This window comes from Protopterus annectens, chromosome 16.part0, assembly GCF_019279795.1.
Source record: "Protopterus annectens isolate FY-2018-M chromosome 16.part0, PAN1.0, whole genome shotgun sequence".
Taxonomy (NCBI): domain Eukaryota; kingdom Metazoa; phylum Chordata; order Ceratodontiformes; family Protopteridae; genus Protopterus; species Protopterus annectens.
In genome coordinates, this window is record NC_056750.1 from 428,265,147 (window position 1) to 428,278,640 (window position 13,494).

At 43.0% G+C, this 13,494-nt stretch overlaps 1 protein-coding gene across 2 annotated transcripts in view; it reads left to right on the top strand.

Moving 5' to 3' along the window:
* Nucleotides 1–13,494, top strand: part of GAPVD1 (GTPase activating protein and VPS9 domains 1) — a 3,238,556-nt gene that overhangs the window by 3,111,038 nt on the left and 114,024 nt on the right. For both annotated transcript variants that reach the window (XM_044058337.1, XM_044058338.1), the window contains one exon: nt 1,636–1,849. In XM_044058337.1, the coding sequence (XP_043914272.1) occupies nt 1,636–1,849 (214 nt within the window). The remainder of the gene's footprint in view (nt 1–1,635; nt 1,850–13,494) is intronic.

Genomic DNA, 13,494 nt, shown 5'->3' on the forward strand with positions numbered 1-13,494 from the left:
CTGCACTCCATGATCTCCTTTTTTACTTTTCTCCTCCATGTCATGATCTTGGAAGTCATTCTCCGCATTTTTACTTATTTTGCTTGTCTCTTCTCCTTCCAATAACGTTTTTTCTGATTTATCACAGCATGCCCTCAGTGTTCCGTCACATACTTCTTCTCCAATTGCTTCTTTATGGTGCACACTCTTCCCAGCGACGTTCATGCCATGAATGGGAGTGACACATGCTTGCATGACACACACATGAAAAAAGAGTAGAGGAAGTTCCACAGAGCCCTCACCAAATTTCCCCTAGTCAGTATGAATACCGCCTTGGATTTCTCTTGAAAGAGGACTGTCTTATAAAATTAAAGATTTCTATATTTTTCGTCCCTTCTGTCTTATGCAGAATCCTGTGGCAGTAGTTTTTCCTTCTTTGAGGATAAGCATACTTGTGACCATTGATTTTCTGATGCTGATGTTAATATCTCTCTATTTTAATAAACTACTCAAAGTTGCAAATAAATATTGCATGTTCACTTACATTTCAACTTTACCAGGTGAGAAAACAAATAAATGAAATTTCTTGTACAGATATATTAGCGCATATGGTTTTTACATTACTTGTAACATATAAGCAGTAATACATGTGTTAATGTACGTTTCCTCTTTGATAGTTGTATTACAGTCAACTGAAGAATAGAAGCCATTAATTGTTTTTTTCCAGGTGTGTGTTGCAGGCTTCTATGTAAAGCTGGGAGCACTTTGAAATAAGTCAAAAAATTTTTTGCGTTGTGTATCTTTATAAAGAGTGTTTTCCTTTAGTTAGCTTTCTAGTAACAAGTGCAGATGTAGAATTCAGAGAATGCAAACAAAAGCCTTACAGCTGATTATTGCTAATATGTTTGGGAGTTATGCCATAAGGCATTTGCAGCATCATTTAATGATGCCAATGGAGCTTGCGAACAACGCAATAACAATGCATTGCATAACCATAGTATAGGACTTTCACAGCACCTTCTTTGAACATGTTGTAATACACGTGGGTAAAAAGTTAAGTAAACTGAAGCCTCTGTGGTGGCAAAGGGGTATAAAGCCCTGACTGTTACCCAGGTAACTCGGCTTTGATTAGCAGCTAGGACACTTAACTGAGCAAACAGGGGAGAATGACTGTTCTGATCCTGGGTGGAGAGGGTCAGTGGCTCTCTTCTTCCAGCTTTACAACTCTTGGGGGGGGGGGGGGCAGACCTGATGTCATAGGGTGGGGGAGGCTTGATGATGGAGCTTAGGCCAAAGAATGGGAGGGCCATCCAAGGTTGTGACAGTTGGCCTTGCCTACATGTTTGAAAAATAGGCAGATCATATGCCAGCGTCAGCACTGAAGGAATGGTGCTAGGGCATAAAACAGAAATGTTCCCAGTTGTTGGGAGGTTGGCAGGTGTAAAAACTCCTGAGCCCTCACCTCTGGGGTACAAATAAGCTTGAGTCCAGTTGGCAGAGGCTTGATAGTTGCCATAGTAGAAGGGGAATAAGGACCCTGGCGGGAGGGGGGTGAAGTTAAGTCAAGTGCATGCTGAAAATATTTGTCTTGGGTTAGTGTCATATAGTTTGCCTTCCTTCTTAGCTGTTACAAACTAGACATTTATTTTTAAACAGACTTTCAGAACCTCACAGCAGCGGATGATAAGACAGCACTAGTTGAAGATTTCCTCCAGTCTCTCTATGGCGCAATGGCACAAGATGTCATCTGGAAAAATGCCAGTGAAGATCAGCTCCAGGATGCGCAGATGGCCATTGAACGCAGTGTAATGAATCGCATTTTTAAGCTTGCCTTTTATCCTAATCAAGATGGAGACAGCCTGCGAGACCAGTAAGTTACTGCATAATTTGATTAATGACTACTGGTGAGGGAAATGGGGCTACAAAAATGAGTTTTCTTAAAAAAAAAAAAAAAAAAAAAAAAAAAAAAAAGATTGTGTACATAAACGCAAACAACAACTAGGTTGGTTTTTCCTAAGCCAGAAAATCCATAGTTAATTTCAAAAGTTTCACAATATACAGTGTCTGCCTTTTTGACAAAGAAGCATTTTAATTTCAAGCTTTAATTTGTAACTTTTTTTTCACAAAATGAGAAGTAGTAGTTTTGTCAGAGACCGGTACGATGAATCCCTGACTGTGGTGTTTTGAGTTTTATATGTATAAAATAGGAGAAGTTTCCTAATGCAGTTTTTCACTGTTTAGATCTTACACTTCATTGACTGGCAGATGTATGCTAAGACCCTTCAGATTAATTCATTGTAGTTGGCCACATTGCTAAACATGTATATCAGGATTGATAATGTGTGTACTGCTGACTGTTAACTGTGGCTGGTAAAATATTCTTTGTAGTTCACTGTTGTTCTGCTGACCTGTAGGATTCCTACCAACATGAGTGCCCAAGTACAAGAGCTCTCCCTCTCCTGGGAGACCTGGTGGACTCCATTTCTTTGTGATATTTAGACTTTGGTGGTATAAGTGGTAGCTGGCTGGTGCCATCCTCAGTTCTTTCTTGCTGTGCCCAGTGAGCACCTTGTACTTCATTGTTGTGTCATCAGTCCACTGGGTTAACCTGAAGCCAAAGTCATAGGTAAGTATCCTTTTGGGGACATTTCTTATTTTTTTAGTAGTGAGTTGTTTGTAAATGTCAGAACATAAAAATGTCCTTCCATTTCAGTGTTACAGTATTCTTTACAATGGGGATCCCCTGCCAAGGGCAGTCTGACATCAGGGCAGTATACCAAAGATTTTAGGCTTCTTTAAGGTATGCCATGTGTCAAACATATGCTCCTTGAGTAGTTTAGGGCATAAAGGTGATGTCCTTTTCCACCAGTCAAACCACTATCACTTGATTGTCGGTCTGAATGCCATTCCATTTCTGGTTCACCAAGCCATTGCAGATAAGTTCCCAGTTTGGGTACTTTTTTACTTATCTTTCTGTATTGTTGCTTGTGGGGTTTCATGTCATCCAAAAAAGGGTAAATGTAAGTGTGGGAGACAGATTCCCCACAAAGACCAACACGAACGATGTCTGTTTTGCTGTGGTACCTCGCACGACCATACGTCCTGTTACATCTCTCAGGCCTTTGCACCTAAAATACTTCATAGTAGGCTTTCTTCTGTGGTGCTCTGTCTTGAAAACCAGTGTCTTAAGCTTCTTGCAAAAGACAGTGGAAGGAACTTCCCATTCGAGGGACAGCATGTCAGAACAAGGCCAAGAAGCCTAGGCTGGAATCTTCTGCTCTTCAGTCTCTGCCAGACATCTCTCCCGAGGCAAGTGAATGTCTGCAGAATTTGCCTGGCTTTATCATTGGATTCCTCTGCTGCAACTTGGTTGAAGTCTGGTGGGGATCTGACTTTAAGAATGTTTGAGGAGGTATTGCAGACATCCATTTCAGACTTTCAGGGGGAACTGCGACTGATTATCTCTGAGGGGATTAGGGGTATTCCTCAAATAGTAGTCAGAGAAGAAGTCCCCTACTACCATTATCGAATGCCGTCCTGGGTCAGAGCCTTCTAAATTTTATAAGGCAGACATCCCATTGAAGAAAAAGCAGAAGATTAAACATATTACTCCTGCTCCTAAGGATCCACAGAGTGAATGTGAGGTCTTCACTCGGGGCTTGTTTAGTGGTTTGATGGCATTGAAACCTTCTCGGGGAGTCTCTGTTTCAGCTCCCCATTGGTCCTCTACTCCCCTAAAAAGACTGAGGGAACAGGATTCCTCTGAGGAGTAGCTGGATTCAGATGAGGAATTCCTTGCTTACTCTTCTCAGATTCCCTGTCCTTTAGACTGTGGATCAGTGGAAGAATCTACCAGTCCTGATGCTCCTTTTGAAGAGATTTATTTTGGGGGCACCAAGATGATGGAGCTCTTTAAATGAGATTGTGCTCAGATTTCTGAGGTTGCTGCAGATAGATTCTCCAAAACCTTCTGCTGTTCCTCCAGTTTTAGCTGCCTTGTTGGGTGTTTTTTCCAGTGCTTTTAAGGCTGCATATTCTCAGCTCCCTGCTCCCAAGAAACCTGATAGATTCTATCAGGTGCCTGAGAACTGTAAATTTTTGAGCAGGTGTCATTTTATTGACCCTCTCAATGGTGTTAGTAGCTTCTGACAAGCCCTCTCAATTAGAGTTTGCTTCCTTCTCCCAAGTTACTGTCCTATGATAAAGATAGCAGGATCATGGAAAAGCTAGGCAACAAGGATTATACTTCTGCTACCTTGGCTTTTAGGGCTGTTAACTATCAGACCCATATGCCCAGGTATTTGTTGGCTCTCCTGTCCCAGGCATATCAGGGTTATTTCTGATCTACCAGACTCTGAGGGTAAAACTTCTTCACTTTTCCTGTTAGGGACTTCCTCCTAGGTGCCTCATCATTCGATCAAATGTAGTTGTGTTGCAGCAAATGCTTCTTCTAGGACTGTTGCTTTTGTGTCAGGGATGAGGAGGTATTCTTGGCTTTGACTTCAACTTTTGCCTGATGCTGTTAAGGCTAAGTTGATGTATGCCCCTCTTAATAATAAGCACTTGTTTCATGAAGTTGCTGCTGCTGTGTTTATGTCCCTTCAGGATAAGGGCAAGGCTTTACAGGAACTTAAACATATGTTTGTTTCTGCTGTGCCTAAATTTCAGAGAAACTACCCCAATAATCCAGCTTTTGTTTGCAAGCAATCTCACCCTCATCCCAAGGGTAAAAATGGTGGCATGTGGGGCTCCTCCTGCTAGGGCTACTCAGACTTCTTTGCCTCAGAAGTCTTTCTTTCTTGATAAACTAGGTGCTGTCTTAACTATCCTATTCTTCCCAGTCACTTTCCTCTTTCTCCTCACCTGTCTCTCTATACCTCTGTTCCTGATGTTCTTCGTGTTTCACTGTTGCAGTCATTACATTTGGGTAATCTGCTGGCAGGTTGCCCTCAGTCGGCCTGAATTGCAAAGTCTTGGGTCCTGCGTCGGTTGCTGTCTTCTCTTCCATGACGTCAGGTCGTCAGGGGTATAAAACATGCAGCCGACGCCATTTTCTTAAGTCTTTCTTGCCGTGCGGTGCCGGAAGCAGAAGCATTTCGCAAGTGCTGGTCGGCTGACTACTGAAATATTCGTGTTTGAGTTTCAGAACCAAAGTCTTGACTAAAGCCAAGTACCCCGTTGGGGGAACTTTTTTCTTGCTTTTTACCGATGTCAGAAAAAGTTAATAATTGTATTACTTGTGGGAAGCAAATACCTCATAAGGATTTCCATTTATACTATATTCCTTGCCTAGGCCCTGATCACAACCTGCCTGGCTGATGGTTTTCGCTAGATTTAACCAATGCACTATTAAGCATCGGTATGTTTGTGCATCTGAGTATTTTGGAAACAGATTTAACTACCCAGAAATGTTGTCGGTTAGCAATCCGACTACCAGAGTACATAAAAAACGCAAAGAAAAGGACAGAGAAAGCCAGTCGAGATCCAAAACCGACGACGAAGCTTCTCCTAAGCCAGTCGCCGGTTCGCCGGTACTCAGTGAGGTGCTTTCGCAGCCCCTGATACCCGCTACTTTTGAGTCGCAGGCCTCTACCAACACCCATGTGGAGTCTGGCATGCAAGATACTCAAGGTATTGGACCGACGGCTGTATCTTCCTTGGATGGGTCCGGAGCCTCTGAGCAGGCACCAGCTTCTGAGGGTGTATTCACACCTCAACATTTCTATATCAAACCGATGAAAGCTGCAAAACCTAAGGCAAAGACACCTTCTAAAACTAAAATACCGACGCCTGAGCCATGTGCACAGGCCTCTATGCCTAAAAAACAGATGATCAAAATGGCTCAAGACCTTATTACCTTGATCAGGGGTACCCATCCCCCTCCAGATAATAGGCCCAGGCAAGACACTGACTATGAATCTTCAGATCAAGTTTCTGTTTCCTCTTCTGATCAGGAATTATCTTTACCTCCCTATGAGGATTCTGATGCTGAGGAGTCTATTCCATCAGCATCTCCTCCTGAGGATTATTCATTTGGAGAAACCTTGCATACTTTGAGGGAGCATTTTCAATGGGAGAGTCGAGACTTCCCAGAATCAAAAAAGAGGCTTAGGGATTTCCTTCTTCTCCCTCAGCACAAGCCTTTAGCCATTCCCCCTGTTTTGGACATTGTGTATGATGTGTTTTCGGAGTCAAGCCTGACCCCTGACTCCTTGCCTTCGGCTCCCAGTAAGCCTGACAGGTATTACAGGGTCCCTGACTCTCATAAAGTTTTATTTAGAAACCCTGCTGCTGATCCTGAAACTATTTCACAGGGTCCAAAGGGAGTTAAGGCCTCAACAGCAAAAAAACCCTACCAACTCCGACGGAGATTCAAGGGCAATGGACAGATGGGGAAAAAAGGTTTATACATCTGCAACCTTGGCAATCAGGGCCTTAAACTGTCAATTTCATATGCTTAAGTACCAACAACATGTTATGGGATTGCTGAAACAGAAAATTATGTTGATTTCAGAATGTGCAGAAAATAAGGAATTGCAGGAATTATTGCATGCAGCTGAACAATTTGGAAAGCATACTTTGCAATGTGGCTTTGATTCTTTAGAGGCCTCCTGCAGGGCCGCAGTTACTGGATCTGTGATTAGGAGGCATGCCTGGTTAAAGGAACAAAATTTGCCTGATCATGTTAAAGCTAAATTACTAGATGCACCTTTACCGCATGATTCTCTGTTTGGTGTTAAGACAGAAGAGGTTTTAAAGAAAATGGAAGACAAAGCTAAGTCTATGCAAGCTGTTAAAGATTTCTTACAAGTGCAGCCACCTAGATTCAGTAGCCTCTGGCCTACAGAAAAGTGGTCCTTTCCTGTATCAGACAGAGCTCAAAGGGGCAAATCCAGACGCCCTAAGGGTTCCAGGTACCAGGCTCAAGACTCATACAGGTCAAGGCAATGGGGCGCATCCACCTCCAAATCTGGAGGAGATAAAGCGCAAACATACAGAAAGCAATCCCAATGATTTCCCTCTGCCTACACCAAGCACTTATCTTTTGGCAGCACCCATAGGGGGGAAATTAGCACTTTTTGTTCAAAATTGGCAGTTAATAACCCAGGACAAGTGGGTACTAAGCATTGTATCACTGGGATACAGATTCCATTTCCACACTCTGTCAATGACAAATGGTTGGCCAGATCTGCCAAAAAAAACAATGGGCAGAGGCACAGAAACAGGTTACGTCCCTCATGGATATGGGGGCCATTCAGACAGTACCAGAACAGGAAAAAGGACAAGGTTTTTACTCAAGGCTGTTCTTGGTACCCAGAAAGGACAAGGCCTAGTGGCCAATACTGATTTATCGATTTTGAACATATACTTGGACATTCCAAAATTCAAAATGCTCACCTTGCAACAGCTCCTGCCCATGCTGGGCAGGAATGCGTGACTGGTGACTTTAGACATAAAGGAGGCATACCTGCATGTCCCAATAAGACAGTCGTGCTTAAGATATCTCAGATTCAAGGCTGGCTTAATGCATTGCCAATTCTCTGCACTGCCCTTTGGCTTATCTACTGCGCCCAGGGTCTTTACAAAGTGCCTGGCACCAGTAATTGCATTTTGCAGACAAAGAAGTATTCAAATATATCCTTACTTGGACGACTGTCTCATTCAAGCAGAGAACAAGGACACTCTTCTACGACACCTGACGTTTGTGAAAAGGCTTCTAACATGCTTAGGGTACACAATAAACAAAAAGAAATCACAACTGGTACCCTCTCAAAATATAACATTCCTGGGTGCAAGCTTGAATACAACTGCCCAGATGGCTTACCTCACGCCAGAGAAACAAAGACAACTGACTACTTACTTCAAACTGATGGCAACAAAAACCCAATCTTCTGCAAGACAACGTCTGCAGGCTCTGGGCTTCATGGCATCCCGCATCCTACTAATTCCATATGCAAGACTGCATGTGAGGAAACTTCAGTGGCACCTAAAAAGTTTATGGAGTCAACATTCACACAGTCTGGAAACAATGATTCCTCTCATCCTCTGCCTGCAACAGCAGTTTCTATGGTGGGCAAAGGCCTGTCACCAAAACATGGGACGGTCCTTCACTCTACCCCCTGCCAGCCAAACCTTAACAACAGACGCATCAGATTATGCCTGGGGGGCCCACATGGCAGGAAGATGCATTCAGGGCATATGGGCACCAAATCAAATGCATCTACATATCAACCAGAAAGATATGCTAGCTGTTCAAAATGCCCTAACAGCCTTCAAGGACTTACTTCATCCAGGACAACTGCTGATAAAGACGGACAATACCACAGTCATGTGGTATATAAACAAGCAAGGGGGCACACACTCATACTCCCTTTGCAGATTAGCCATGGCACTGTGGGGGACAGCTTTGACCTACCAAATAAATCTTCAAGCTCAGTTCCTGCCAGGAAAACAAAACACTCTGGCAGACGACTTAAGCAGAAACCTTATGGATCCTCACGAGTGGAAACTAAATCCACAAGTCTTCAGCATGATAGCAGAGAAATGGGGGAGCCGACGTAGACCTATTTGCCTCTCCTCAGAATTATCAACTGAAAAGATTCTGCACAAGGACTTATCACAGTAAAGCATGGAAAGTGGACGCCCTATCCTTCAGTTGGAAAAACCTATCATTTTACTCCTTTCCTCCTCTGCCTCTTCTACCCAAGGTCCTCCTAAAAGTCAGACAAGAGAAGCCAAAGATGATATTAATTGCCCCAGACTGGCCCTTCCAATACTGGTACCCAATCCTAAGGAACTTGTCTCAATACCCAGCTTCGACCTTGCCTCAGAAACCACAACTACTGTCCCAGCAAAACAATCAGATCCTGCACAATCAACTACAGACTCTGAACCTGGCAGCATGGCTAATCCTGTAATCATGCAGACAACACCTCTCAGTAAAGCTGTGATGCATGTCATTTTGGAAGCCAGAAGGCCTAGTACTAGAAAATCTTATGCTGACAAATGGAAGAGATTCTGTGCTTGGAATCGAGCACAAGGAACTGATACAACAGAACCACATATTCCTCAGATATTACAATACTTAACTGAGATGCTGGACAAAAGACTGCAGTGGTGGTGCTGCGGTAGCATTGTCGCCTCACAGTTAGACGTTGCCTGTTCGATTCTCAGTTAGAGCGTCTTCTGTGTAGCGACATGCGTGAATGTGCGTTCCTTCGTTGAAGGTTGTGCGTTAGGCCCGGCAAGCCAGTACGTAAAAATCTACTGCCAATCATTAGCGGACCGGAGTTCCGCTGTGGCGACGCCTAACCGGGAAAAGCCGAAAGAGACAAACTGAGATGCTGGACAAAGGCCTATCTTTCTCATCAATCAAAATCCATGCCTCTGCCATTTCGGCTCATTACAACACAGAGCCACCAATCTTTTCTCATCCTTTACTAAAGCAGTATCTTAGAGGAGCCAGAAATTTAAGGCCTCCTAGAAGATCACCATTACCTGCATGGGACCTCAATTATGTGTTGGAAAAGCTCACCCTGCCTCCATTTGAACCAGCTGCTACCGCTGATATAAAGTTCTTAACATGGAAGACAGCTCTGCTACTAGCAATTACTTCAGCAAGAAGAGTTTCAGAGCTACAGGCCCTCATGGTTGTAGAGCCTTTTATCATATTTTACCCAGACAGGGTGTCTCTGAGGACAAATCCTACTTTTATGCCTAAGGTCATTTCCAGTGTGGCTCTTAACCAAACAATTCATCTGCCAACTTTTTATCCAAATCCGCAGAACAAAGGGAAGAGAATTCTTAATTCCTTGGACATACACAGACAGCTAAGATTCTACTTGAGCAGGACTAAAGCTCTAAGAAAAACTGAGCAATTACTAGTGTCATATGCTGCAGGATCAGAAGGAAAGACTATTTCAAAGCAGATAATTTCAAAGTGGATAAGCCATTGCATCCATCTCTGCTACTTGCACCATGGCAAACCTGTGCCCAAGGGCATTAGGTCACACTCCACCAGGGCTGCAGCTACTTAAGCAGCCTTTCTCAGAGGAGTACCAACCAAGGACATTCTAGAGGCTGCTACTTGGAGTTCTGTTCACACCTTTACAAAGCATTACCATTTGCCTCTCTAAGTCCAGAGCGGGCTTTGCCACTGCAGTGCTGCAGGGCCTTATAGCCTCACCTAATGCTGTTTAGCTCCAGCCTCCCAACCATAACTTTGGGATTCTACCCAAATGTAATGACTGCAACAGTGAAATACGAAGAACATAGTACAGTTGTGTACACTTACCATAAATGTAGATGTTCGAGTGTATTCACTGTTGCAGTCCAGGTTACCCTCCCACCATCCCCCTGTCATTCTACAGTTTATCTTTCCTTATCTATCTTCTGCAACCTATATGGTGCATTTGCTTGTAGATGAAGGTAAAGTTTATACTGATGCATCTATATATATATATATATATTTATATATATATATATATATATATATGTGGGTGTGTGTGTATATATATATATATATATATATATATGTATATATATATATATATATATATGTATATATATATAAAAATATTTAGACTATTGCTACCTTTTTGGGGGCAAGAAAAACTAAAAAAAAATGGCGTCGGCTTCATGTTTTATACCCTGACAACCTGATGTCATTGAAGAGAAGACAGCAACTGATGCAGGACCCAAGACTTTGGAATTCAGGCCGACTGAGGGCAACCTGCCAGCAGATAACCCAAATGTAATGACTGCAACAGTGAATTCACTCGAACATCTACATTTATGGTAAGTGTACACAACAGTACTTTTGGCTGAAGATTCCTGTGTCCTGTCCATTATTCAGCAGGGGTATTTCATAGGAAGTTACTAAGCTAGCAGCCCTACAGCCTTTACAAGGCTAGCCATGTTAATCCAAGTATCCCCATTTGTTCTTTTTTTTTTTTTTTTTTTTTTTGGGTACTTCGCAGAATGAATTTATGAATAGAGTGAGTCTGTGATCAACACCAGCTACCCCTGTCCATAAGGGACATGGGTGCCACTACAGGGGTGAATTTGCGGTCTCCCATCCAATTCTCTAGGTTGCGTTTGAATAGAGTTAGTGAGGAGCTCTGTTTTACGTGAATAAGGAATCTATTCCAGAAAAGCGGCAGTCTCTGGGAGACGCATCTATCTCTTCAGCATGATTTATTTATTTATTTAACATTTGTTTACTGGGAAAGTCCGACTTGGAACAAAGCCAATTTTCAGTGGAGGCCCGGGGAGAAATGCTCCAAACACATGTCTTTTTAATGTTGGAGGAAACCCACACGAATGCAGGGAGGACATGCAGACTCCACACAGAAGGCACCCCAGCCGAGAATTGAACTGGAGAATCTCTTGCTGTGAGGTGACAACTCTACCGCTGCACCACTGTGCCATCTGCTAATGTCACAAGCTAGGTTGAGATCCCTAGAGCAAGTGACACTTGAGCCATTTGACTTGTGGATGTGCATCATTTCCATTCAGTTAGAGTTGAAGATTGTCCTATAGGCAAGGCACAAGTCACCTCTCAGCAGCCTATAAGATACAGAGTAAAGTAACAGGGCTTGCAGGCTGTCCACATAAGTCATGATTTGGCATCCCTATATTTTCTTAATGAGAAATCTCTGATGTCTTTCCAGCTGCTGCAGGTGTCTGATGAGGTACATGCAAAAGAGTGCATTATACGCTGTTAGTGTTCTGATGAAGATTAAGTACAGTGGAGTTATAACATCCCTTGACCTGGATGCTTTGTCCTTGCTTATGATGTGTGCTATGTAGAAGGCTTTCCTTACCACTGTGGAAACTTGGTTGCCAAAGTTCAGATTACTATCAACCTGTGTTCCCAAGTCACGCACCACTAGGTTGGAACTGAGAGTGGGTACTGTTAATATTGTAATGTTTAGGGAATTCCATTTTGCCAATGGGAATAATAATGCATTTTTTTGCCTTTAGTTTAGGAACATGGCTTTGGCACCAGTTATTTGTTTGTGTTGGCCCTACTTGTAATATGTTGACATGGTTGGGGGACTTTATGATTGCTCCCAGTTTGCAGTCATCAGTGAACTTGGTGAGCCAAAGGCCTTCTACTTTGGTCTGGATTTCTGAGAAATAGATGACAAACAGTAAGCGGCCCAATACAGACCCCTGTGGTACTCCAGTGGTGATGAGTTTATTGGTGGAGGTGGAGACACCAATTTTGACAGTGTGTGCTCTGTCAGTGAGCCAGTTAGTTACCCGTCTGGTAATGTAAGAGTTCATCCCTATCTGGGAGAGTTTCTCAATGATGCCACAGTGGGAATTGCGTTGAAAGCTTTGGCATGGTCCAGAGAGGCTGTGTGCACTGTCTTGCGTTCGTCCATGGTTTTGGTGACATTCTCAAAGAAGTCTACCAGGTTTAATAAATATGATCTACCCTTAACAAAGCCAAACTGGGTTGGGTCCAGCGTTTGGAGGTAGCCTATGTCCTTGTTGATAAGGACCACAATAATTCTTTCCATGGCCTAGCAGATGAGGTTAGTTAGACTTCTGGGTGTGTAGTTCCCAGGGTCAGTTGATGGTCCCCCTTTGTGCAGGGGGATTACTGTTGCTTTTCTCCATTCTGCAGGAACATAGCCTGTTCTCAAGCTGTGATTTAAGAGACCACCAAGTGAGCCTGCTAGGTCTTGTTTTAGATTGTTTAGTAAACAACTTGTGATATTATCTGGTCTCACTGAGGCCATGTTTTTGGCTATGGTGAGCACAGAGATGACCTCTCTTCTAGAGATACTAGAGAGTCAGGTATACTTTGAGATCTGGTAGGTGGGGATGGAGGAGTGAAGTGTCACTGCATCTGTCAGCTTGCAGATTGGCAGTATCTTCCAGTGTAGTATGAGTGATCCCATCTACAACCAGTTTGGCACATAGCTGGACATTCCCTTTTAGACTTCGGACATAGTTAAAGAATGCCTTTATGATTATCCTTGGCTAGGGATGTGATTTTAGTTTCGTAATTTGCTTTAGAAGACTGTATAAGATTTCTGAATTTCCTGTTTAGGCTTAGGAGGGAGCTCTTCCTCTGTAGGGTGTTATCCCTCTTGCTTCTGGACACCAGGTATTCCTCTTGCTATATAATCAGTTTGTACTTTAAGTCCACCACAGTGGCTTGTTTTTATGAGAATACCTAGTTTTGATCTGGTCAGGTGCAGCAGAGTTTATGCAGTCGCTTAAGTGTTTGTACAGTGCATTTCAGTACACTTCTGCATATTGATCATTGGCATTTGTGATTGTGGGTGATATGAAGTTTTTTATACCATTGTTTAGTATGCTGTAGTTAGCTTTGGTGAAATTTTTTTTATAATCTTTGTTCTGTGAGGGTGTCAGTTCCATTAGTTACTTCAGATGAGACTGATTTGTGGCCTGACATAAACAGCGAGGGCATCACACATGGGGAATTACAATGACCCCCTCATGTTGCTGAGTACTATGTCCAGAACATTAGAGCCC